Source organism: Cryptotermes secundus, unplaced genomic scaffold (assembly GCF_002891405.2).
Source record: "Cryptotermes secundus unplaced genomic scaffold, Csec_1.0 scaffold1826, whole genome shotgun sequence".
NCBI lineage: Eukaryota > Metazoa > Arthropoda > Insecta > Blattodea > Kalotermitidae > Cryptotermes > Cryptotermes secundus.
The window spans coordinates 181165-208470 of NW_019729943.1; the positions used below are offsets into that span (position 1 = coordinate 181165).

General features: G+C 40.5%; 2 protein-coding genes across 5 annotated transcripts in view; both read right to left on the minus strand.

The window, feature by feature from the left end:
* LOC111865910 (TBC1 domain family member 14) overlaps positions 1–15481 on the minus strand; it is a 32304-nt gene extending 16823 nt beyond the window's left edge. Inside the window, exons 1-4 of the mRNA XM_023854350.2 lie at positions 14020–15481; positions 5125–5269; positions 3054–3252; positions 1127–1244 (exon numbers count right to left, since the gene is read on the minus strand). Of these exons, the coding sequence (XP_023710118.1) occupies positions 1127–1244; positions 3054–3252; positions 5125–5269; positions 14020–15317 (1760 nt within the window). The 5' untranslated portion in view covers positions 15318–15481. The remainder of the gene's footprint in view (positions 1–1126; positions 1245–3053; positions 3253–5124; positions 5270–14019) is intronic.
* Positions 15482–20564: 5083 nt separating this feature from the next.
* Positions 20565–27306, minus strand: part of LOC111865912 (facilitated trehalose transporter Tret1) — a 56748-nt gene continuing 50006 nt past the window's right edge. For all 4 annotated transcript variants that reach the window (XM_033752032.1, XM_023854354.2, XM_033752033.1 and 1 more), the window contains exons 4-6: positions 24909–25230; positions 23572–23771; positions 20565–22786 (exon numbers count right to left, since the gene is read on the minus strand). In XM_033752032.1, the coding sequence (XP_033607923.1) occupies positions 22211–22786; positions 23572–23771; positions 24909–25230 (1098 nt within the window). In that variant the 3' untranslated portion in view covers positions 20565–22210. The remainder of the gene's footprint in view (positions 22787–23571; positions 23772–24908; positions 25231–27306) is intronic.

Here is a 27306-nt window from a genome sequence, read left to right on the forward strand (position 1 = left end):
CACGGCTTAAAGTCCCTCCCGGAGGACTTGTTCCCTGAATTTTTCCGCCCTTAAAAATTCGACGACCTCCACCGGGTATTTGAACCTGTGTACTACGAGTCATGAGGTGGGAACGTTACCTCTAGACTACGGAGGCCGCTATATAAAGGGATTACTATGGAAGAAAGATGGGGAGCATTATAATTTATGTGAAAAATTATCTGGACAACAGAATAAAAGAAATTTTATATATATATATGAAAGAGAGAGAGAGAGAAAAAAAACATGCGAGAGACACACAGTATACTAATAAATATTTAAGATGTAACAAAAATGTGATCTTACAACTTTTCAGAAACTCTGACTCAGTTACTAAAGAAGTCTTATGGAACAAAATTAGAACAGAAGGGATAGGCTGCAGTATGATTAAATGTACTGCAAGTATGTAGGAAAATATTAAGCTTTAGGTTAAGTGTGATATGAAAGAAGTGACTGATAAAATGGACCAAACAGGTAGAGTGAGACAAGGATATGACTTAAGCCCATTTTAATTTAATGTTTTTACTGTGATGTAATTGTTCCCCAACAGTCCATGTAGGGAAAGGGCACCACTGATCATCCGACTGCACCCACAGTCCCACTAGCAGTACACACTAGGTCAGCATACTCTGTGGCGTAACCACATGTGGATGTGAAACTCAACACACCAACCCATGACGATGGAGAAAAGAAACAGTCTCTCAAACGTTAATAGTAATTCTACACTGTCATGGCCGATTACCTGGCACAATTTAATATAATGGAGTCACCATGAAAGCTTCAAATTACATGATCATGACTTCTTTATATAACAAACATTATAGATATCTGGAAGTGACAGGTCAAATAATTACTAAATCCCCAAAATAACAAAATGTTATCATGTTGTCACTGCAAGTATCCTCATACAATTTCCAACCAGTTACATTGTAATGTCTGGAGCAGTGAGCCTGTCCATTGAGGAGGCACTTCAAAGAGCCAGGCACCAAACATTATTTCACAGACATATACACGTATATTTCCTGCATTTATTCTTGCAGAATCTTTTACCATGTTTCTTGTAGCAGATATGTTAGACATTAAGAAGATCTGTTTGCAGTGCACTTACATCATATCCCATTTAGGCAGAATCTCATTGTTCCAGATACGCGCAGCATTAGCAAGTTGCTCTTCCAGCTTCAACTGTCTCTGCAACTGCTTCTTGCGTAGCTTTGCCTCTTTGAGTTCTGCACAATAAATAAAACTACTTCAATACCAAGCAACCCCAGCATTCAAACTCCTGTGGCACCTGCAACCTATTCCTCCTCTCACATGAAAACAAGATCTGTGTGACCAAGCTGGTTCAGCCTCTGCTAACAAGATACTCAGACAGGGAGGCAGCTGGCTATTCTGAGAAACACTCTTCATGGTATTCCTCAGCATCCTTAGCTGAAACTCTGGACTGTACCATCAGAGGGGCTATGCCTACTTTCTCCTCTGAATCTCCCAATACACAATTCGTTGTCAGCATCACAGTCGTACACCATGAATTCCAGCAATATTTACACTCTGCAGCCGGCACACCACAGCTACATGGACTCTTAAACATCAGCTTCACTGGATGTGAATAAAACAACTTCAAAAAGGACCTAGAAATAAATGTGTGTATTAGTCAACCATTTATCACCCAGCATGTCATGCGGCACACACCACTCGAGGACAGGTGGACAAATGGACATATGATTGATATCCATACGTTCAGCTTATTTAAGCTTCCTTTTCGTCAGTCATAACAAAAACTATCCCTGTAACAGGCTGTGAAGGCCCATAGGGTTGTGATATTTTGAGGCCCCCACATTTTCTCTTGACAATCGGCTCACAGACAGTGGTTAGGATGTGTCAGCCTTACGCGCCAGCCACCCTTTACCTCCAGGAAGATTCCTAGTACTCATTTCTATGAGAGGCTGAGTCCATCCCAGGGCCATGGTGTGGCTGGAAGGATTAAGTCAATTGAAAAAAAAAAATCCACCTCATCCGGACTCAAACCCCCAACCTTCTGACTTCTAGCATAGTGCCTAAACCAACTATGCTACCAGGTGCCCCTTCTTCATAACACACCATGTTATCTGAAAAATACCGGGTTTTGGGATGTGATGCTGTGTAGTCTGGAGGAACCTGCTACCTCCATTGTCAGCACAGAAGCTGGAGACAGGAGGGTCCTCCAAAACATTGGGACCTTTCTACAGGACTACACGGCATTAAACCCAGAGAGACAGTACTCTTCATGAGAACCTGCTACATCATGCAACTGTTCAGCCTATTCTGCCATTATCTCTACATTAACATCAGAGTGTTCTGTCATTATTACTGACACTGCCCCTAATTACTGACTGGTTCAATGAAGCAAATCATTTAATTTACAGTTCATTCTCAGTCCTCAGTATTCACAGAACAAGAAAACTTTCACTGCAGGGACCAAAACTGCTGTAACAATATGCACACTATAAATTCAGATTCATCTGAGCTGGAGATAATTTGATGACTGCACCAAATTTATGATAACAGAGGGTACCACAGCATTTCAGATGACATGACATAATGCAGAAGAGTTATACTGTTACACACACATAAGTGAACAAGGAGAATAATTAACTTATGGTGAACACAATACCAATTCTTCCAACACTGGTCTGCATATAACTAAAGACTGACTCTATGTATGATGCTGCACTGTGAACACAAACAAAAACACAAACAAGTTTAGTGAGCATCTGGAACTGAATATGAGTGTACTACAAAAAAGTTGCATGAGCACATCTGATCAATAGGCAACAGTTTCCTCTCTAAGGTTCATGTGCAATAACAATGAGTTAAATGTTTTATACACTCAATCAGGAAATACAGAAATTGGCTTAACACTATTTTCCCCCATTTAATTTAAGACGCAGGGTGAAATTCAAATCATATGGATCCATAACAGTCATTTGGTTACCCTGCGTATTCAGTAAGAGGAAACACAACATTAGCTTCAGCCAGCCTAGAAGAAAACAACACACCTTTCTTGCGTGCAGCTTCTACCATTTGCCGGTACTCCTGGCGGTGCTTCTGCTCTTCATCTTGTGATTTGGCTGGCAAGTTTGAAGGGCGGTTGTGAAGTATGAGGGCGGAGCTGCTGGCCACAATATCCTCGTAACGCTTACTGCCGCTGCCTGTTGAGCGAATACTTACTGGAGACTCTGGTGGTCCGCTTGTCTCCTTAAAGCATAATCCCCACTTACTTGCCACTAGTCTGTTTCATGATGATGGATCAGTTGCCCACTATATATAACGCTGCTGACAAAAGAAAATCTGAGGATTAAGATTTGGGTAGGATGTGGAAGGAAACAGGGAAGGACTAGGGAAAACAATGATACCTTCCAGGAATATCCATGGACTGTCTAAATATTAATAATAATACTAACAACTACACTGAGATGTTCAGTTGCATAATAACCAAAGCAAATGAACAAGGCCTCCCAACATATTCTCCTACAAAATTTTGTTATCATTTCAATGTAAAGACCATAACACTTCATGTTTGGCCATAATACTTAAGTCTCTTTGCTTACAATTCCAAGTAATCTTTGTCAGCAACAGACTCTGATTCTGGTCACAGTTCTCACACCCAGGCAACTACATACTATCCTTGCAGGCCACCACCACTAAGCCCTCCAGTTCTGACACTCCCAGCCACCTTGCACATTCTTATTTACACACCTTTCTCAACCCATTCTGAAAGCATAAATCCACGCTCAGTCATGGTTTTGCCAACTTCAACTGTCTGTAATTTGCTATGTGCATTCACTTTCAACAATCAAAGCATTTGGTTATATGTATCCATGGTTTTTATTTCTGTATGTGCACACATGGTAAAAAAATTTATGGCTTCAGTACACAGTGTACATTGGCTAGAGACAGGGCTGTAATGGCCTCCAAAACCAATTTACTAGCTACCAGATTACCAGTTTGGTCTATATGTTTGATAGTCTTTCAGTGGTATTAGTATTACATATATATATTGTGGCATAGTTGCTCAAGGCAAGAACTGTGAAGCCAGCAAAGACAGCTGTCACTATGCAGACACACATGTTGCTAGGCAACAGATTCATAACACACAACAATGGTGTAACTGGAAGTGGTGTTCTCTACGCAGCCCGTGCAATAGTTATGTGGTGCAACAACAGAATAACTGTTGGGAGAGGTGTTTTCTATTCAGTCCATGCTGAGGCTATATAATGAGAAGCAGCTGTGATTACAAGAGGGTCTTGAGACGGCAGTTGGAAGAATAGGAGTTAGTTGTGATACAGTCATCAGGCAGTAAGGATATAAACATGGAAGCTGAGGAAGGTATGGCCTTGGAGGCCGCTACCAGGAGAAAACCAGTGAAGGTTCAGCAGACTGAGAAGACTTACTGCAAGCTGCAGTGAACTGTTGAGTGTGTAAGTGTGCAATATATCTGTTTACCAATTCAAATCCTGTCTACAGTCACTCATACACATGACATTATTTTTAAATGTGTTATTCTGTGGGCCTGCTTTTGATGTTTACTGATGGAAGAAGTAACTTAATTACACTTGCATGGTTATGCATTTCAAAGCTGTATCCCTCATTTATGAGTTAATTCATCTATCTGAATGTCAACAGAAACAGCCAGGAGAACAAGTTACACAGACATGCCTCTGTACATGCTGTGAATGAGACAGAACAAGTATCTCTCCTGAAGCAAATATCTTTGTATAAACTGTCAATAAAGATAATATTCCCTTGCCATCTGCTGACAATTCATTACAATTAATACAAACTTTCAAACCATACTAGGCCAGTAGTGGCTGCAGTACCACATGGACTCAGTCTCAGTCCACTAAGAATAATAATAATTCAATTCAATTCAATTCAATTCTTTATTATTAATGTGCCGAGTCAACAGCCGCAAGGCCAATTACAGACTCAGCACAGTGTAGATGACTGAATTACATTACATACAAACTTATTAAAAGTCAATAATAATAATAATAATAATAATAACTAACTTTGAAACCAATTGAACGTACAAACAAACAAAACTGAACAAATACTTATAAAACATACCACATTAACAGTAACATCTTGTTCTGATGGTTTTGATCCTAGTCTCCTGAACAGCGTCCAACCAGGGGACATCGTACAACTGTTCTCATTAGGAGTGCCATTGTTGTTCTGAGAATCTCGGGATGACTTCCACACAAATACATTCCTGGAAGCGCATGGGAGAGTGATCAAAATTGACATCTCACATCTATGTGTATCTACAAGGGAGAGTCAGTAAATAGATCACAAATGGAAGTAAAACAGTTGTAATGTATGTAATAGGTTTTCTATATACAGCGTGTCCCAGGAGGAATGTGCCAAACTTCGGGAGGGTGTTCCNAGTGGTTCTCAACCTTTGTGAGACCGTGGCCCAGTAATTTCTTTTTTATAAGACATGGGCCCAGAGTAATTGATGCCAGGGCCCGATACTGGGCCATGGCCCGACAGTTGAGAAACACCAGTCTATGTAGTAGACACACATGTGCATGTTCTGAGGCTGTATTTGGTAGTCAAAATGGTGACCGTACTTGAGCAGTATACTACTGAAGAGCAGCGTTCTGTTGTGCGTTTTTTGTGGTCATAAGGACACATTGCAAAAGATGTTCATACATAAATGTTTCCTATTTATGGTGGAAAGTGTTTGTCCTGTAAAGCAGTTCACAACTGGGTCAAGAAACTCTCTCAAGGGCGTTTGAAAGTCACAGATGATGCCTGACCAGGTCACCCTGCTGAGATTGCAACAAAAGAAACTGTGCAGCGGGTGAAAGGGTTGATTCGAGCCAACAGAAGGATAACAACAGACAGTGCAGCAACTGCACTAGGGTGTTCCCATGGTTTAACATACAGTACAATGCATAATCGTTTAAAGTTTCAGAATGGGTGCACACATTCGGGGGCCCAGAGAACTGAAGGATTGAGCAAAATTAACCAAATGGGTCTGTTCTTGAAACATCCCTTATGGAATGCAGATGAAGGAAAACATATGTTTAACAGGATTGTTACTCGGAATGAATCATGGGTTCAGCACTACCAACTTGAATCCAAGTGGCTTCAATGAATGGAAACAACCCAATTTGCCTTCTAGTTCAGCCAAAAAGTTTAAGGTTACAAGCAGTCCATCAGCTTGGAAAATTAAGCTTGCTGTACTTTGGGATTCTCAGGGAGTACTGTTGGCTCATTTTCAAAGTGTAGTGAATATGTGAATTCTGCATTGCACTGTGAAGTTCTGTTGAAGATTTGGGATGCAATTTATAGAAAACATCCAGGCCAACTTGCAAGAGGGGCACTGCTTCATGACAATGCCAGACCTCATACAGCCCGAGGAACCCAGGAGAGAATTCAAGAACTACAATGGGAATTTCTTGATCATCCACTTGACAGCCCAGACCTGACTGCTAGTGATTTCTATCTGTTTCGTATGTTAAAAAAACACCTTGGTGGCAAATATTTCACTGGTGATGAGGAGGCTGAAACAGAGGTGCAGAAGTTGCTGATACAAAAGTCAAAAGGCTTCTATGCTACGAATTCCAATGCACTGGTTAAGTGATGGGACAAGTGTATCAATGTTGGTGGAAGATATGTCGAGAAATAAATGTTTTTCCCATGTTCGAGTATCACATGCTATACGTTTCATATCCATTTGTGACCTCATTACTGACTCTCCCTTGTGCATATGAACACTAATGTAAAGACAGCATTATTCAAGATGCATCAAGCCATCTCAGTTCACACAAGCTTCTTTCTCATTAAGGGGCATATTTAGGCATTCTTGTGATGTCAAGCAAATAAGTGCCTTGTGGGTCCTGTCTCCAACAGTACTGACATCACTCCTGCGACTGCACTTTCTTCCCTGAACTTCTTCCAAACAAAATAACAATATTTTCTCTGTACTGCATGAGAAATTGAGTGGAGACTACATATTAATTCTGAATCCAAAGTGCTGTATTAATGGGTTTTCAAACTGTGGGTTGCAAAAAACCTTCAGGGTGTCAAGACCTACTACAACGGGTGCTGCCAAGTTCTCAAGAAATATTTAAAAAAAGGTTATATTTACACATATATCTGCCAAGTCAGTAAGTCCTGTGATTAAAAAGGTATACAGATGCTTTGTAGAATGTAGCTGCAGCCATATTATGGGAGAGGTCATACAAATTTGTCATTTCTGGGGAATCATAAATTTGGGGAATAAAAGTAAATATAAAGTGTCCTTGTGCTTAGTCAAGTAAGCATTATACCATGAAGACAGTATGGGGAAGCATTCGTGACCTTGACACTCGATGGAGGTGACTGGTCAGCTTCATGCCCTGTAGCTGGTCACTATACAGCCTGTGGTATCCCAGCTTAATAGCCCTAATTATTGGGGGCAGGGGTGTCATTTTAGGGGAACACAGTATCATAAATTTTCAGAAATCCTGGCATATACTATTTCAATGTTTGTTTGAGAATAATTGCCAAGAGGAACTTTCTTGGAACTAGTGCGCCCTGTTAATGTTACCCCAGTGTTAGGACAAAATGGAAGCTCTTACCCACTGTACCTTCCTACTTATGTTTTTGATCCAGTCTGGACTGTAACGCTGTTTTTATTTGTGGGTTATTTAATGATGCTTTCAGTACTGAGGCTCCAGCATTGGATGACTGGATAACAGATGAACAAAGAACTGGAAAAAGATATAAGGAGCACCTCAAAGAACATGTCAAGATAGGTGGCGTTCTGCCCAATATTCGAACTGAAGACCTCCTGAACACAAGAACACAGCATTACCTCTAGACCGACCTGTTCAATCTTGAAGACAAGTAGTGAGGAGACAGTCTGACATTTCTGGGTAAAATATCACATCCATATTCAGGGTTGAGGAGTAAGCCAAGCAAGAAACTAGCAGAAACAGACAGCAGGCTAGCTGTCACTACTGACAGATCCTCAAAACCAAGAGCTGATATCTTACTTTTAAGGAACCTTAGGTTCATCACCACAACAATATATTATTATGCTGTGCATTCAAATGTGAGGGAAATGTGCACCTCTTAACAGTTTAAGGCTTAAGTGCATGGTAACACTGGTGATGCATTATCAGTGACATGTCATTAAATTATACTGTGTAAACCACTAGGAAAGTCAGTGATGCACTATCTGCCATCACTAATGCATCATTAGAGGAAGGCGGCTGCCTTCCAACTTTGGTGAATAGTGAGACGTCACTGGGTGCAGGTTTCTGTGAGTTTGTTGTTCATTGACTCGTAAAACTACTGTTTAATTTTTTATGTTTATCTTGTTAATTTGTAAGAAGGTGGAACATAGAGTGAAGGACAAGTATTCAGTGATAATGGGTGCAGAATCTGTTGGGTAGAAGTACTGTTACAGCAACTCCACTCCATTCCTCACCAAGTGCCATTAACACAGAGACTGTGTGAGTTACTTTGGCCTTATTCGTCCATTTTAGGTGTGCTGCTGTCTGCTTCAGTACAGCAAATTTCCCCCAGTGGCTGTTAACATTTCACATTGTGCAATTAATTTTACCCCACTGGATAAGTGGTTACAAACAGAGAATGTTACAACAAGGAAGACCGAATTACCAACATCAGTTAACACTGCACCAGGTCCGGCACGTAATAAACAAAGTTCGTGTAATCAAACACAAAGTGGTGTTGGAAAGTCGGGTTTCAAGAAAAGAAAGTATGATGTCAAGTATACAAAATCTGGATTTGCAGATTCTGGTGATCAGGAGTATCCAAAACTGCAGCATGTAATTTGTGGTAAAGTGCTTGCTAACAGCTGCCTTCTAACACTGTCTTCTTGAGCGGCACTTACAAATAAGACATACAAAAATAAACAAGATTTTTTATCTTTTTCAAACGAAAAATGGTATAGTCAAACAGTGATATTATTAATTTTATACCCACAACAATTACATTGAAAATACACTTGGAGCATCATACCGAAATCTGAAAAAAAAAAAAAAAAAACGAAACTGAAAAAAGGAAATATAAAGAAAGCTATCCTTGTAACAGGCAGTGAAAGCCCATAGGGTCGTGAGACATTGAGGCTTCCACATTCTCTCTAGACAATCAGCTCACAGATGGCGGTAAGGCTGTCAGCCTTCTATGCCAGCCACCCTTTACCCCCCAGGAAGATTCCTGGTACTCATTTCTGTTAGTGACTGAGTTTACACCAAGGCCATAGTGTGGCTGGAAAGATTATGTAAATTGAAAAAAAAAAAAAAATCCACCTCATCAGGACTTAAACCCATGACCTTTCAGCTAACAGCATAGTGCCTCAACCAACTATGCTATCATATGCCCCCGAAAAAATGGAATATACAAAATATTAATGCAAAAATTACAAGTATTTTTCACTAATTTTTCTATACTGAACACTATAGGGTGATGAGTAAAAACAGTCTTAAAGTGCTCAAACGTTTTTAAGTTTGCTAAGCAACTTTTCTGACTGCCACCATCAGAACATCAGCTGCCACTCCTTCCCCGTCTGTCTTTGAAAAAATCCTGATGACGCACAAAATATATTTATATATGTTTTATAGGATACTGTATGAGGTCTCAGTGACCTCATGAAAACAAGACTACATTTAGAAAGGCCAGCAGGAATCTTACATCAGCAATTCTCATGGTTTCTTTAATATACATACAATCAATTCTATAATCACGGCTTAAACAGGACAGTCAGTGACAAGGAGATGCACAGTTTCCGTCCCATCAATCAGAGCTATGAGTCATAAGTTTCAAAAGCATACTGCAGACATCTTTCTATTAGCCTGTCTCAGACAACACACAAGGACTTCAGCCATGCTCCTTGGAGTGACAGTAAGGAAGAAAAGCTGCATTCACATCTGCACAAAATGTAGCCACTTAAATTTATTTCAATTAAAAGTATAAATTGTTCTGTGGTTTATTTTCGCCGTTGATTAGCACAGCACTGACAAGCAGCACAGGTGGCTCTGTATAGATACAATTAACACACTCACTCACTCATAGAGCTGAGCCCTTCTAAAAGGCTGCCAACTGCGCAACTACTCAAGAACTTTCCAGCATTTTATGGAACCCCGAAGGTTCATCACCATGTTCACAAGATCTCTCCACTTGAGCCAGATCAATCCAGTCCATACCATCCCATCCTCTCCCTCTAAGATCAATTTTAATATTGTCCACCCATATACATCTTGGTCATCCTAGTGGTCTATTTCCTTCTGGCTTTTTCACCAGTATACTATATGTATTCCTCTTCGCCCTATTCGTGCTACATGTCCTGCCCATCTCATCCTACTTGACTTGATCATTCTAATTATACTTGGCGAAGAGAACAAGTTAAGAAGTTCCTCACCGTGCATTTCTCTCCAACCTCCTGTCACTTCATCTCTCTTTGGTTCAAATATTCTCTTCGACACCCTGTTCCCAAACACCCTCAGTCTACATTCCTTCCTCAAAGTCAGAGACCAAGTTTCATACCCATACAGAACCAAAGGTCAATTAACTCTATATCAATAAGGCTGCAATACTTCATTATAGCCTGTTAAAATTGCAACTATGACACTAGTTTCACAGAAACCGCTTGATGCACAAACAATTGCATTCTGACGTTTGACATCCAACAACTTGTGGATTGCATTCCCAGAACATACCCTTCTCTGCTTACTGTACAGCACACCAAACGTTTATATTTGTAATCCCTACATGCCTTCTTTAAACCAACCCACGTCCCTGACTTCCATGTTCCCAAATGTTAGTTACACTTTCAAACATACAGTAGAACTTGGTTATAACGTCATCAAAGGGACCTAAAAATAGTGTCGTTATAAACGAATTTCGTTGTAACCGAAATGGGCACTTCCACAGTAGCCTTATGTTAGTCACGTAAAAATCTACCAAAAACCGAGTTAAAATGTTGCATTTTTTAGTGAAATACGTAGTTAAGTACAGACTAACGTAACATTAACGTGGAATTGCCCAAATGTGTAATATCAAAGACATATTACAGCGCTTTTCACTGACAATACACACAATATTTCACGAATCACTTTAACTTTCTCTTCAGTGCTTAAAACTTTCCTTTTCATTGCCATGTTTTCGCTACTGCACTTCTCTGGGTTTAGGCAGGAACACTATAGGGTAAGTAGACAATGTGAGGTCCTGTTAGACGAGATTCTAGGAAAGGAATGCAGTTAACAACCTGCCGCGTCCTCTTGCACTATTCACGCAGTCCCACCCCACACCCTTGTTTTCGCATAAAACCCACGCTCCTCTTGCAGCCCGCGGTCGTATTCTTCCAGGACAGTCACGTCAGCAAGTAGAGAAAGTGAGGGTGGGCAGACACATCGAACTTTCCCATGATATCAGGGAAATTCAGGAATGAAAATGACGTTACATACGAGGTTGATGCATTTGTACATGTCGTACTAAGCAAGGTATAAAAACAGTTGCTTTATGAGGAATTAGTTCGTACCATTGAATATTTGACGCAATAGACAAGGTGTCGCAGAAACCGATGCTGCTATAACCAAGTTTTACTGTATATACACCCCTGTTAGATTTAAGGTTCTAAGAGCTTGTCATATATATACACCCCTGTCTGAAGCTCTGTGTCCCTTTCCCCTAACTGCCACTTAATATATCTTGATGACATAACAAGCTAAAAGAAAAAAGTGTTTCTCCTAGCTTTACTGGCAGCTTTAAGAAGCGTAAGTGCTATACCTCTTCGTCCTCATACAGTTATTCTTGTTGTGAGCATACTGATGTGACAAAGTCATGCACATAGGCCACGCCATAGCTCAAGCGGTTAGTCACTGGCTTCCCACCGTGGCGGCCCGGGTTCGATCCCGGGTCTGGTCAAGTGGAATTTGTGGTGGGACAAAGTGGCGCTTGGGTGGGTTTTCTCTGAGTACTTTGGTTTCCCCTGCCAATCTTCATTCCACCAAATTCCCCATCATCATAATCACCCGGGACAGGCTACAATAGGCCAATCAGTGGCCACCGTGCCCAGTGGACCCAGCTGGACTCCACCCCCCACTAAGCAAAAAAAAAAGTCATGCATATTGTGGGCTACCAAAGATTATGAGACTATAACACAAACATCAAGATCACACTGGTCATAACTGTGAGGCTGTCCTGCACTACAAATAGCAGGTTAAGACCCACTAGGCCGACGACAATTCTGCAAATAAATCACATTATTCAGAAGTCATTACACCTGCCTACATCTCACACGAAGGCATAATTAATGAACAATTACTACACTCTTTAATATTTTATATTAATTTCTGGTCTTCCAGGGCACAGAAATTGACACATGAAGTATGAAAAATAAAAATTAAATTTGTATGTCTACCCAACTTCATGTTTAAATCACACATGCCTATCTCAGCTGAAGGGTCATTAAATTCCTGACTATGGAAAATATTGTCAAAATTCTTACTTCTTCCCATGCTATTTAACATGAATAATAAATTTTTCCCACACTTCAACCCAAATATTGCATTACAATATGAAAAGAAAATTATCTACATTCACGCCCATGTAGAGAAATAGGTAACGGTAATGCTGTCACTATACCGGCTGCGCTATCCTTGCAGAGTGCCCATTAAATTTGCTCCACATGTCCATCTGAGTGTGTGAAGCAACTACAGAACTGCTAAACAGATTTTCATGAAATTTGATACAAGAGAATTTTATTTTATTAATGCTTGTACTCCCATTGAAATTCTTGTTGCAACTGAGCAAAAATATTGGACATGCATTTCTGCGAAAATCTTGAGCATAATTCATTATATATTTATCCAATAAAAAATATTTTTTGGAGAGAGAGAGAGAGAGAGAGAGAGAAGTCAAACACATTTTATGTAAAAGACATCTTTTCTGTAAGTGTTAGTTTTCAAGATTCTTGCATAAGAACTGTAACAGACTGAGTACATTTCCTAACTTGTATAGTCACAACAACTCTCCACTTTTCCAAATTGAATATAAAACTCACCACAGATGGCAACTGAACATAAATGTATGTTGGTTGCTACAGGCAAACAGAACAGCAACATAACAGTTCCCACAACACAATCACAGACATGAATAAATATATCCCCTAGCCACACAAGGAAGTTATACACAATACGAAGTCAGTGTAGAGCTCTTAAAAACTGTACTACTGAGATCTCAACTATATTATCTTCTTTGAAAATAAACAAATATTACAAAAATGTATACACCTACAGTACAGCGGAAATCACAGCATCATCCCAGCACTTAGGTAAATGTAAAGGTGAAGTTGGCCCTGTGCTTAACTAATTAAGCACTATACCATGAGGGCGTATGGGGGAGTGGGTGTATAGATCTACATTCTCTTTGCCTCGGAACTAGATGGAGGTGAGTGGTCTGTTTCACGCCCTGGCCGCTTTACCCCTGGTACCCACTGGATAGGAGGCTGGGTGGTTCCCAGAGCCGGTCTGGACTACATGAAGAAGAGAAAATTCTTGACCCTAATGGGACTCAAACTCTGACACCTTGGTCATTCAGTCCATAGCCAGTCACTGTACCAACTCCTGTCATCTGAGCACTTGGAGAGACTAATCATATTATGTTTATTCTTACTGTAAACTGTACAACCATGAAATACAGCAGCAAGGACTGCACTATTTCACAATCTACTGCTACAACTACAGAATACAAATACAAATATATGAATACATACATAAAATATTGCCAAAACTAGTCACATCCATCTGGTTCCACACAAACAAGCTGAGACATCATCAGTTAGGAGTGGGCAGAGTTAGAGTGAAAGCTGTCATTAGAAATTCATGCATAATCCAATTCTAAAGTCAGCCAAAATATGAATTTGGATACCATGAACTCCTCTGAACCTAGATTGCTGCATGTTACTGGAACAATAATTTTGGCTAAAAGGAAAGTAAGACTTACCTACTAAAAAAGCCTGATAATCCTTTCCTCTTGGACTTTACACCAAGCACGTCCTCAAAGTGACAATTACCAGATTCAGAGGGGCTACTGCCATGCACCGTCAATGCAGAGTCATCTGGATCATCATTAGTCAGAGATGGTGAAGTATCACTCAGACTTGACACAACACTCGAGAAGGAACTGGCATCTGTACATGAGAGCGAACCAGTACCAAACCGCTGCAATGTACTGCAAGGAGATTCAAAGCTTAGGCACTCATCTTCCCCACACTTCACGACAGTCTTACACATATCACCACCACCTTCCTCTTCTATGCACTCAAGTTGCTGCTTCAGACCATTCTGAGGCACCTCTGTCTTCACGTTCCCACAGTTCTCTGATTCAGATGCACTAATTATATGCAACTGTCTCGTCACTGGGCTATACGCTATCGGAATGTTCTGCAGAAGTTCTCTCAAAGGAATTGGTGTCTTGGCAGGACTGGAATCTACAGTATATGCTGGTTTTGCTGAAGAACTGTGTTGTACACTCACACTGCAATCTTCAGGATCACATTTTGATGACAGATCACTTTTCCACACTGATGACTGTTGCGGTATATTCTGATTTATTTTCGAAGCATATGCTTTATCTGGTGAAAGCCTATAGGACTGGTGAATACTGGACACACTTCTGCTGACATTATCACTAATACTGGCTGGAGTATTATCTCGGAAATTCTGAAAATCTTTCCCTGAGCATTCTTCCTTAAACCCTACAGTGTCCTCCTCCTTGTTAAACTGCCCACATTCAGCACCACAACCACTTATATCAGTGTGCGGAGTACCAAGTTTATCACTGCCTCTTTCTGGCCAGGTTCTAAACCAGGTTTCATTCGATACTAAACTGTTCACTTTCAATGTAATCACATCCACATCTTTGTTCTCTTCTGGCTGATTTGAATCCAGAGTTTCTTTACTGTTGTCATCCTTGCGAGTACAAGAAAGTTTCTTACTTTCCAAGCAACTGGGCAGACTTTGGCTTCTTTTCTGGGTGAAAGTGTTTAAAGCTTTCTGAAAATAATGGCTAGGGTGACCCATTACTATTGCTTTCGTCCTTAGTATTTGAAAACTATTTAACAATTCCCTATTACGACAACTCACTTCTGGTATTCGAGTGCCCAAGTTTCTTTCTGCTTGACCCTGATTTTTTCGATGTGACAGATGCTGAAGAACAGATTTCATCTCTCTCTCTTCTGATGGAATGCACACAGATGACATATTCTCATTTTTCTCCTTCCACGGAGATCCGCTTTTCATATCAAAATTTCATTCGAAATGTGCCAAACATATACTACAATATCACTTTACAATCTACAAAATATTGGTTCAAAAGTAATACAAAACTTTAACATTACGCGCAATCAGCTAACACACTACTCCCACAAACCCCCACAATTCTCAGCCCAGTCAGCTGCTAGAAATATTCCGCAATTGCTGTCACGGATCGCCATAGCTTGTATAGTAATCGTGCGCAGTATTCAGAACATATATATACTGCAGTATTATATCAATTGAATGCACCCAGCCTCCGTGGGCTGGATAAGCCCGTAGTAACCGTGCTGTCCCGAGAGCATACATGCGATCTCTATATTGAGCTGCTAGTCGAGATCCTAAATATCCGGCAGTGCAGAGAGCACAGTCGGTAAACAAATGTGTTACAGCATCAGCCTACGCGTTTTGCGTCCCCTCACCGCCCGGAACAACTATTCGCAAAAACAGCAATAAAAAATTTTGCAACCCTGATCTATTCTACTGCAGAAGTTCTTATTCCATTCTTTTCTTTTTTGAACAGAGTTTACTATCACGTCAGTCATATTCACCAGGAAAAAATTACTGTCCCAGTGCCTGTAAATTATTAACATTTCAGTTACATGTTACATTGGGAAAACTCATCTCATAGTTCTGCTGTTCTTCTTCTCCAAAAAAAGGCTATCAGAGCGATGTTGGGATTCGGCAATAGAGTTTCGTGTAGAAACATATTTAAAGAATTAAATATTTTATCACTTGCATCACAATATATATTTTCGTTGTTAGTATTTGTTTTGCAAGATAAAGTTCTTTTTTGCATCAAACATTGATTCTCATAGTATTGATACTAGACAAAGACAAGATTTGTATTTACCTCTAGCTAATTTAACTATTTATCAAAAAGGAGTTTATTATGCGGGTATAAATATATTCAATAAATTGCCCATAGAGATCAAGAACACAGCCAATAATTTTAGAAAGTTTAAGGTTCTATTAAGAAATTTCTTGAATACTCATGTGTTTTATACTGTGGATGAATATTTAAATAGATAATTTTTATTATTATTTATTCATTGTACTGTCTAGTTGTACAATATTTATGTATGTATTTTGTACTCTATGTTATTTTATGACATATCCATCTTTGGATCTTTTGAACTTATAATAAATACAAATACATCTATCAACACCTTATTGAAATGGACATTGTGAACAATGACAGAACATAGCTTTTCGGTTACATTAATGCAACAATATCGAGGTTTCAATTTGTTATTACTTTCTGTAGTATGATGAAACTCGATAATCTGAAATACACTCTTGTTAACAAGACTAAGATTGAATAATGTATGAAAAGCAATAAACACACTCATGTTTCCAAGTTCAACACTTAACAGAATAATATGGTCAAACAGATCATGTAAAGGAAGAAATATAATACTACTACTATCACCACTAANAAATAATAAAATGGCAGAATAAAATATGTAAACATTATTAACTAAAATTTCTTACACAAGAATTAGATAATAAACTCATCCTCCTTGACTTTATCATTCTAATTATACCAGAGTACAAGTTATGAAGCTCCTCATTATGCAGTTTTCTCCAACCTCCTGTCACTTCATCTATCTTCCGTCCAAATGTTCTCCTCAACACCCTGTTCTCAAACACCCTCAGGCTATGTTCCTTCCTTAATGTCAGAGACCAAATTTCACACCCACACAGAACCACAGGCAAAATTATAATTTTGTATATTCCTAATTTTTATGTTTTTGGACAGCTCATGAGAAGACAAGAGTTCTGGACTCAATGGTAGCAAGCATTACCCGAGTTCAATCTCCTCTTAATTTCGTCCTGAATCAGGTTTTGATTTGTTATCATCATTCCAAAATATCTGAACTGTGCCACATTTTCAAAATATCTTTTTCCTATCCTTATGTCATGATTATGCCCTGAATTTTGGTATTGAGACAGCAACATACACTTAGTTTTCTCTGTGTTTACTTCTAGACAAATCTCCTTACTTGCGTCAATTAAAGTTTGTGTTTTTTCTTTATGGAATCTACATTATCACCCAGTAGAGTCACATCATTGGCATAGACCAACAGCTGTTGTGTCCCGTTTAATTTCAGTCCCACCTAGTTTTTCTGGACCTTCCTAATGGCATATTCTAAAGCAAAGTTGAAAAGGAGTGGTAATAAAGCATCTCCTTGCTTTAGACCATTCTGAGTAAGAAATTTATCAGACAACTGTTTACCTATATGGACTTTACTATACGTTTCTTTTAAACACCTTTTAATCAGCCTAACTAGTTTCACAAGAACCCCAAATTATATCATAATATTGTAAAATACTTCCCTCCTAACTCCACTTGGAGTTATACCTTTTAATTGAGAGAGCACCAGGTGATACTGTTTCATATTCCCTTCTTGAGTTTACTCCATGTGGAGTCATTCCTTTTAATTTACAAGAGCATCAGGTGATATTGCTTCATATTCCTTTCTCGAGTTTACTCCACATGGAGTCATACTAATTCACAAAAGTGCCAGATGATACTGCTCCATATTCCCTTCTCCAGTTTACTACACTTGAAGTCATGCTTTCCAATTTACAAGAGCACCAGGTGACAGCTTCGTATTTATTCCCTCGTCAAGTTCACGCTGCATGGAGTTAGGCGNAACATGGCTCCATACTCATTCTCGAGTTTACTCCATGTGGAGTCATGCTTTCTAATTTACGAGGGCACCAGGTGACAGTTTCGTATTTATTCCCTCGTCAAGTTCACTCTGCATGGAGTTAGGCGTTTCGAATGTACGAAAGAGCCAAGTGAAAATATCTGAATATGTCGGTCTTACCTCCACGAGCATTCATGCCTTTCCAGTTTATGAGAGGGCCAAGCCATACAACTTGGACATCGTTGTAGGATGATAGATGTCTTCCAACGGACAGTTAGGGTGGTTGGCAAGAACGGTGAGTGAGACAGAATTTTTCCAATTGGTGAAGTGAGCAAATCTTGGCTCCCTATTTGCGAGGAATATTCTGTGGGTTACATATATGTTTTCCTTCCTGCTTCACTCCACATGGAGTTATGCCTCTTGAAGTTATGAGAACGCCAGGTGGTTGGTACTGTTTGAAAACAGCTTTTAGCTGGAACAGTAATGGCATGGCCAGTTGGTAGTCCCCACAGTGGACCTTGAACACCTCAGTGCAACAATGAGCTCTTCATACCTTGCTACTGCAGGGATGCTGATCAGGACATCGAAGGCCTACCCTTGTAGGATCAGTAGGTGTGTGTCTTTCTCCTGGTCTGCCCAGTTGTACTCCAGCATGGCCCACCTCCAACTGGGGATGAAACAGAGTCCAGGACATGGACCTCTTAAACCTTGATGGCTTTATCCTATCCACTCTGCTGCTTTCCTGCTCAGACTATGACTTCTGCCAGTTGTGTTGTGAACTCCTGCCATGTGGCTTCTATGAGGGTCTCTGTCACTGGTATTTTGATTGTGTCCCTTCAACCTTCATGTCTAGTTCTTTGCAGAGGCTTTGAGCCTGCTTATCAACAGATGCTCTCATCACTTGTACATCCAGTCATTTGCTTTACATATGAGTTATGTATATGCCATTGAGTTCCTCATGGAGGGTCTGTGTCCATTGGTCAACAGACGCCAGAACACCTCCCACCAGTTTCCTGTTGATGTCCTTAAATTTTGACTGAATGACACTTACTGCAGCCTCAGTCTTTTGTTAGCAGGCCTTACTGCCACTCTGATCTCTTGTTGGACAGTAGCCAGCACTTATTGCAGTCATGACTTCACTGAGAAAATGTTCCAACCTGTCCCTTCTCACAATCCAATAAGCCAATTCAGGAATCCTGACAACAGTTGTCAAGTGATAGTGACTAGACATGGGCTTTGGGCCAATAATTCAACTTAAAGGACACTGAATCATATTGTTTACAAATAATTACACAGTATGCAAGTATGCACTATCATTATTCTGTGATTTGTTAGGTCACTCTAGCCTGCTGGTTTTGTCTTCAGACACATTGCTAGGCTTTGGGCTCTGACAATTGGGACTCCTATTCCTGCCTGTATGATCTCTGTATATTCTGTTGTTGCAGACATAAGAAAACACTGCTGCCACAGTTCCTCAACTGTTGTGTTTGTTCATCAGGATTGGTTCTGTACATTTGCGGCTGTATGCCTGGTGCTCAAATTGCCTAGTAATGGACATATCTGTGACATTTCTCTGATTCCAGTATTCTGACTTTCAAGTGTCATGTCACAATATGCTTCAAAGTCATACTGTAATAAAGCATTACATTAAAAAAGTGCAATATACTGTTTCCTTTCCTTACCATGATTGTGTTCTGAGGCCATGGCTGATTGATAAATATGGAAGTTTAAATGATGTACCTACTCTCTGATGAATGTTTCTTGAGATACAATAGAAACTCATTTATAACTTCATGTAAAGTCATTGTTAAACGACAATTGAAATGGTTTCGATAATTTTGTACGAAATATTGTAATATCAAATTTAATAAAAATGTATCCAGCAGTTCTCAAGTCATTGCATGCCTACAGAAGGATGGTCAGCCTCACTGAACTCAACAAACATTCCGTATTTTGCATGGTTACAGATGTGTCCAAAAACTAACATGCAGTTGTGGACAGTATAAAAGCATGTCACATTTCTGTTACACTGCATTCTGAGCTGAATTTCCTTGCTTTGGGTGGGGAAAGANAGTGGGAAGCCAGCAATTAACCGTTTGAACTATGGTGCGGCCTAGCAGTGAGTGTTAAGGTTGTGGTTTTCTGTTGTCACCATGTAACACTGTAGGCAGATATCGACACCCATCTTCAGGGTAGAGGTAAGTGTGGTGAAGATGGGGTTGGGCTATATAAGCACACTGTCAAGGTGGTTACTGAGTTCCACAGGAGGAGTACAGCCCGATCTGAGCTGCAGTACTACACAGGTCACAACCCAGGACATTACACTGTACATTAGCAAATTATTTCTGTTCCCTTATATCATCCCAGTTTTGTATTCTACACTCAAGAAAGCCGCAACCACTTCTCTGCAAGCTTCATATGTACTGCAGTGACCTGCAGTCACCCATCATGTCAGCATCAGTGTAACATGTGATCAGAAGAGACCAACTCTCGTACAGCCTGTAGCTCCTAAAATGGTACACTACATGGCCCATACTGCACTGGCATAGGGTGAAGTAACATTCTGACGTGNACAGCAGGACACACACACACATGGTCCCCTAACTAATTCTGATCATATATACATGTATATACAAACAACAAAAACAAACTCCGTGGTTTTAGTCTCCAAGCAAACTATACGGACTGAGTGAACGCCGCTTGTCAGCGAAGTTAGTGCCAACTTTAGTGGACAGAGGTTTTCTAGGCTGTTCATATATATATAGAAATTAATAAAAATGTAATCACATTTCACTAAACAGTTTGGTGTAGCAGTAACACTCTCGAGTAATATTCAGGAGCTGCTTGGTTCAGTTCTCAGCTGGGACAAGAACTATTATGTTTCATTGGTTTGCCTCAGTCCCTCAAGATAAATGCAGAGAAACTTCTTCAATTAGGCCATGATTGCTTCAAAAACATTTTCAATTTTATCATTCATCCATAATCCATCCATTCATTAGTATACAGTGAAACTACCGACAGCATCATTCCCCCACATCCCATCCTGAAACTCAGCAGGCTTCAACATTACTTGCAAATTTTCCATTTATTAATACAGGTAAGTACTCAATTGCATAACATCACTTCCATAATATAAATAACAATAAAAACACTTATTATTAACATTAAAAACTCAGAATCCTAAAATGCTTCACAATAGTGGAATGTAGCATGGTGTGGTGTGGTGAGACACAAGTTTCTGTACTCAGTCTGGCTACACTGTAGCCTGTAAGCTACACTTACAGGTACCATTATGAACAAATTTGCATCAGGTTATGCAGTGCTGAACAACAGGTATTAGGATAATATGAAGGTTGTTCAATAATTAAGGTTCCTTAGGACATACAAACTAAATGAGGGTTCATCATAACATTAGATGCAGCTCACTTATGCCACTCAATCCCTGTACAAAACGATGCATATGTCCCAGCTTGGCACAAGTTTAAACATTCCATCACAGTAGAAATCACGCTCTTGCATCTGCAACCATTCAGCAACACACATTCACTCATCTTCATCATTGTGGAACTGGTGACCTCCCAGCCTTACTAAATGCTACCACCTACCAAAAAACAAAGCGCTTGGTAGGGAACCTTACTTCCTGAACATCCCCCATGGCATTATGCTTTATGTGCTCAGAATTTATATAGCTAATGTGAAAATCAAGTCCATAACTGAAATGGATATGGCCATGAATAGTATTTCATAGAAAAGCTGAGTGAACTGCCCATTAATTTGTTACAGAAGCAATTACACTCTTCAGTCGACACATGCCACGCCTGAGCTGAGAAACTGAACACTGGCAAATGATTCAGCAGTTCAGTCTACTGCTTCTATAGTGTCACATAGCTTCAAACAAGGCCAAGAGTAGCCTTGAATGCACAGAAGAAAAATTTCAGACAAGGGGGTGGGTTTGAGGGTGTGAGAGGGGTCGTTGAAAGTGGAAGAAAGAGTGTTAAGAAACTCCTCCCACTACAAGCTACGCGCGGGATTTGACTAGGAATGCAGGGCCTTGTTCGAAGTTACGTGACACTGTCTATACTGTGCATGAAATGAGGCACAATGTGCTGAGCACTCTTGTGCATGCAAATATGCTTCCCAATTTATACCACATTCCATACTGCTTTGACCACAACAATGTAATTCTTTGGTTTGAATCTGAGCTTGAGCTTGCAGGTACTGAACTCAACACTTTGGAATGTCTGCAGTTGCAACTGAAGGGGCTGGTGCAGACCCACCCAGTTCCTTCTGGATCTGGTCCAGTGTCTTGCTTTTAGTTTCTGGGACAAAGAAGAAAACAAATGCTGTCCCGATAGCTGATATAACAGCAAATATCCAGAATGTTGTGTGTGTGCCAAACGAGAGGGCTAAATCTGAGTAAAACCTTGTTACAACAAATGCCAGAATCCAGTTCAGAACACAAGAGAAAGAACTTGCAAACCCTTTGATCTGAGGAGCAAACAGTTCACCCACCATCATCCAGGGGATTGGGCCATAACCAAGCGAGAACACAACAATAAATAAGCACACGCTAGTGAGAGGCAACCAGCCAAGGTTGCTATCATCAAAATCTGTTTCATTCCTCAGGTAGAAATAGATCCCAAGAAGCAGAGTGCAGATGGCCATGACAAAGTCTGAGAGCAGAAGAAGTTTTCGGCGCCCAAGGAGGTCAACAACAAGAGTTGAGATGAACGTGGCAACCGCCTGGATCACACCCACAATTATTGTTGCTGTAGATGGTTCAAGTGTACTCCCAGCGCTCTGAAACAACATAAGCCATGCAGTTGGGGTGGATATATACCTTCGAGAAATGGGTGATGAGAATACTTGCACCTATGCAGGAGCAAGTGATAGGTGGCTGGAGAACAATTGGATGGGAAGGTGTGCACTAGATTCAACTGGCTCAGGATATGGCCTCTTGTGAACAGAGTAACAAAATTTCTGGTTCTATAAAATGATGGTCATATCATAAGTAGCTAAGCAACAACAGTGAAACCTCAGTAATACAAACAAAAACAGCTCATCCTGACAGATACGCATATCCAAAAATGGTTGTAATATGTAAGGACAAGTCCATCCCCTAGCAAAGTAAAGTTGTCCCTGGGCTTTACTAATTAAGCACTACACCAGGGAGATATATGGGGGAGTAGACGTATAAATCCATGTATTCTTGACATTAGCACTAAGTGGAGGTGAGTGGTCAGCTTCACGTCATGGACGCTTTACCCCCAGTACCCATCCAGAATCAGTCCAATCCAGCCCAAGGTACCATATTATTCCCATGATCATTTAAATGTTATGATCAAATCACCACAGTTTGCTTTTAAGTGGCTGCTTTCCAAGAAGTTCATTTCCCTTCTCCCCCATCCCTCCTAGTTACATATCCTGACTACTGTAATATCCTTGATTTAACTATTCTCATGGAAGTAGAAGGGTGTAAATCAAAAAGTTCCTTTCTAGTTACCTCTATTCCCCACTTTCACCTAAACATCTTCCTTATTATCGAGCATTCAGGTTCAAGTGCTTCCCATTTAAGGTACACTCACTTTAAAAATGTCTGTAGCATAGAAGATGACAGCATTCACCCCACTAAGCTGCTGGAAGATCATGAGACCAAATGCAATCATAAGCCCCCTTTTGGCTTCTGTTGTTCTGAATGCTTCTGTGATGGACAGCTTCTGGGCAGCGACTTCATCAACTGATGTCTGTATCTCCTGAAGTTCAGACTCCACGGCATAGTTCCGTCCTGCACACCAAACGTAATGGTATACATGAACCACATTCAGTCACATTCAGTTTTGGTGACTCTGCGACTGAAATTGAGTCACTGGTTGGCTAGGTGGGCGAGTGCTCTATTTGTCCCTTTGTTTCAAGGACAGAAATTTATGAAAACACTGCAATAAGACATTTGAAAAGAGGAGAGAATGAGCATTACTGACATCATGGAAACCAACTGTTAAAATAACAACAGACTTTCTGTCATTAAGGTTCAGAACAAACAGAAAACAATTATTGAAAAGCCAATCCTAATGTAACCATATTCTAATAAACAAGGCACTTTTATGTGTAACACCTGTTTGTATAAATAAATTAACTGTACTCCATATAGGGTAAATAACTCCGTGGCCTGTAGTCCACAAGCAAACTATACCGACCGAGCAACTGCCATTTGTTGGCGAAGTTAATGCCAACTTTTGTGGATAGAGGGTGTTGTGTCATCAGCACAACGGATTCCCATGGCCGTTAATCTCGGTTTTCTAGACTGAAGCCGCTGCTTCCTTGAAATAGCTCCTCAATTATCCTCACGAGGCTGAGTGGGCCCCATTTAAGACCCACTACTTCTCAGAAAATCTGTTGGCGCAGGGAATCGAACCCAGACTTCTGGATCTTTAGCCAGGAACTCTGACCACTAGCCCACAGAGGCAGTCCCATATAGGGTACATATAAAAGATAAGTGTGTTCCATTGTCATTTTAGTCATTATGCAGAAATCATTGTAATTAACAGTTACAGACACGAGTAAGATCATTAAGCAGCAGTGAGGGTGGTACCTAATACTTCAGTCAGTACTGCATCTTGTCTTCTGAGAACAGAGATTCCCACTGTTAACCACATGCATACCCAATGATCTCACAAGTGGATCTGTACGAACTGAAGCTACAGATGGGAACTGTTTATTTCAGAGGCTCTGCCCATTTTTTTGCATTTTGTACATTACAAATGATACATAATGGCAGATCCGCCAAGTCAGTCCACAACAAAATTGTTCCATCAAGTTCAGTTATGATTCTTCTATTTCTGGCCTTTATTTGACAGAAAACAGCAAAGGCCAATTATTATTTTCTTACTAACAGCTTCATCAAGCAGCTGTTAGACAGTCTTACCTCTGAACCACTTCAGGGAGGCTTCTGCACGGTCCTTCTGCCCTTGCTGCAAGTAGTACAGAGGTGTCTCTGGCATGAACAGGAATACCACTCCAAACACAAGCGGCACAACTCCACAAACCACAGAGAGCTCAAATACTGTCAGCACACTGCCAAGTCCATACACAAACAGGATGCCAATTGTCAACATCAGCTGGAAGTAGCTTCCCAGTCTGCCACGTATCTCCTTCTCCGAGATCTCACTTGTGTATGCAGGGGCTGTGAGGCTGAACGCTCCACCCATCATGCCTGTGATGAACCGCCCCACCATGTACATTGCTGCCTGCACACAATAATATTCAGTCATCAGCTAGTAGAATTCATTAAGAAAATATTCTGATCTGAGATCCTATTACACAGCCACGGAGAGGTGGCACTCTATATAAATCTGATTACACTGACTCCATGGTGACAAGCATTATGAAGCACATGCTTACAAAAGCATTTCATTAAATGATTTCCAATTGTAAAACAAATTTTTAAATTGGTTTGGAAATGTAACTTAATTTTTACTGTACTTTTATAGCTTAATTTTTCACAACATACATAAAATATGTGCATTACAGGACTGCAAGTGGTACTACATCCATGAAATCAGTGTTCAGATAAAATGAAGCTCTGGCTTCCACATCAAGAATTTGAGCATTCCTACTATTGATACTGCCATAGGGAGGCATTTGTGAGTTATGCTGTTGAAACTGTCTTCTATGGCAAGCCTTTTACATCACCTTTAATGACAATCAGTTCAGGCATTCAAGTAATATTAACGTTATTACATCAACAACTTTAAAAGAGGCAGTGTTTGTATTATTGATGTAGGGAATTTATGACATACGAAGGGGGACCCAAAAATAACCGGAACCGACCTGTTGCGCGCACATGCTTTGTAGTTATGAGTTGTGCTGCTAGGTGGTGTTAGCTGGGGGTTTCCCATGACTGTTAGTGAGCTGGCGTCAGTCTGAGTTAAGTGGTTTGTCTGTGGCGCTCTGTTGTGTGCGTTCCTGTTTCAACCCTTTGGCGATTAGTGAGATGGCCGACCAGAAGGAACAAAGAGTTTACATGAAATTTTGCTTTCTGTTAGGGAATACTGCAGCCGAGACTGTTGGGATGCTTCGGCAAGCCTTTAATGATGATGCTTTGGGGAAATCACAGGTCTACGAGTGGTTTTCCCGTTTCAAATCTGGCAACATGTCAACAGAAGACATGCCACACCCCGGGCATCCTTCGACAGGAAGAAATGACGAAAACATTGCCAAAATCAAACGTGCAATTGATGAAGATCGTCGAAAGACCATTGACCAACTTTCTGAGGAAACGAACATCTCATGGAGCACGGTCCAGCGAATTTTAACCGAAGGTTTGCACATGAGACGGGTGTCTGCAAAATTTGTTCCTCGCTTGCTCGGAGATGACCAAAGAGAAAACCGCGTGAATGTTTGCCGCGACTTGAAGAGTGAAGTGCAGTTTTCCCTAACAGAAAGCAAAATTTCACGCACACTCTTTGTTCCTTCTGGTCGGCCATCTCACTAATCGCCAAAGGGTTGAAACAGGAACGCACACAACAGAGCACCACAGACAAACCACTTAACTCAGACTGACGCCAGCTCANATGGTCCGACAGTTTTTGACAAGCAACAACATGGTGATTGTGCCTCATCCACCTTACTCACCCGACCTGGCTCTGTCGGACTTTTTTTTGTTTCCACGGGTGAAGAGAAGTCTGAAAGGAAAGGGATTCCGTGATGTGGATGAAGTCAAAGAAAACACGCTAATCGCCAATCGCTAATCTCACTAATCGCCAAAGGGTTGAAACAGGAACGCACACAACAGAGCACCACAGACAAACTACTTAACTCAGACTGACTCCAGCTCACTAACAGTCGCGGGAGACCCCCAGCTAACACCATCTAGCAGCACAACTCGTAACTACAAAGCATGCGCGCGCAACAGGTCGGTTCCGGTTATTTTTGGGTCCCCCCTCGTATGCCGCTAAGAAGGCCTCAGGTGACATGATATACAAACTGTACCAAGTTTCATGATGACCAGTTCAGGCATTCAAAAATTTAAGGGGAGGGGCATAAAGACACATACTCATAAGCCTTCTTTCATTTTTTCAGAATGAGGAACGTCGGCTGAAAGAGACCAAATGACACTCCATAATGTTGCTCACTTGGATTTTGCATCAAACTATTGTTAATACTGTCACATGTTGGGTGTATAACGCGACAAATAACTTCACGCCGTATTGGATATAGCAAATTTTATTCCACACTCGCTCATACAATCACACAGTTTACAATCTGACAATTACTGCCATTGGCAGTATCACAAATACTAGACTGCAAGTGCTAGACTACAA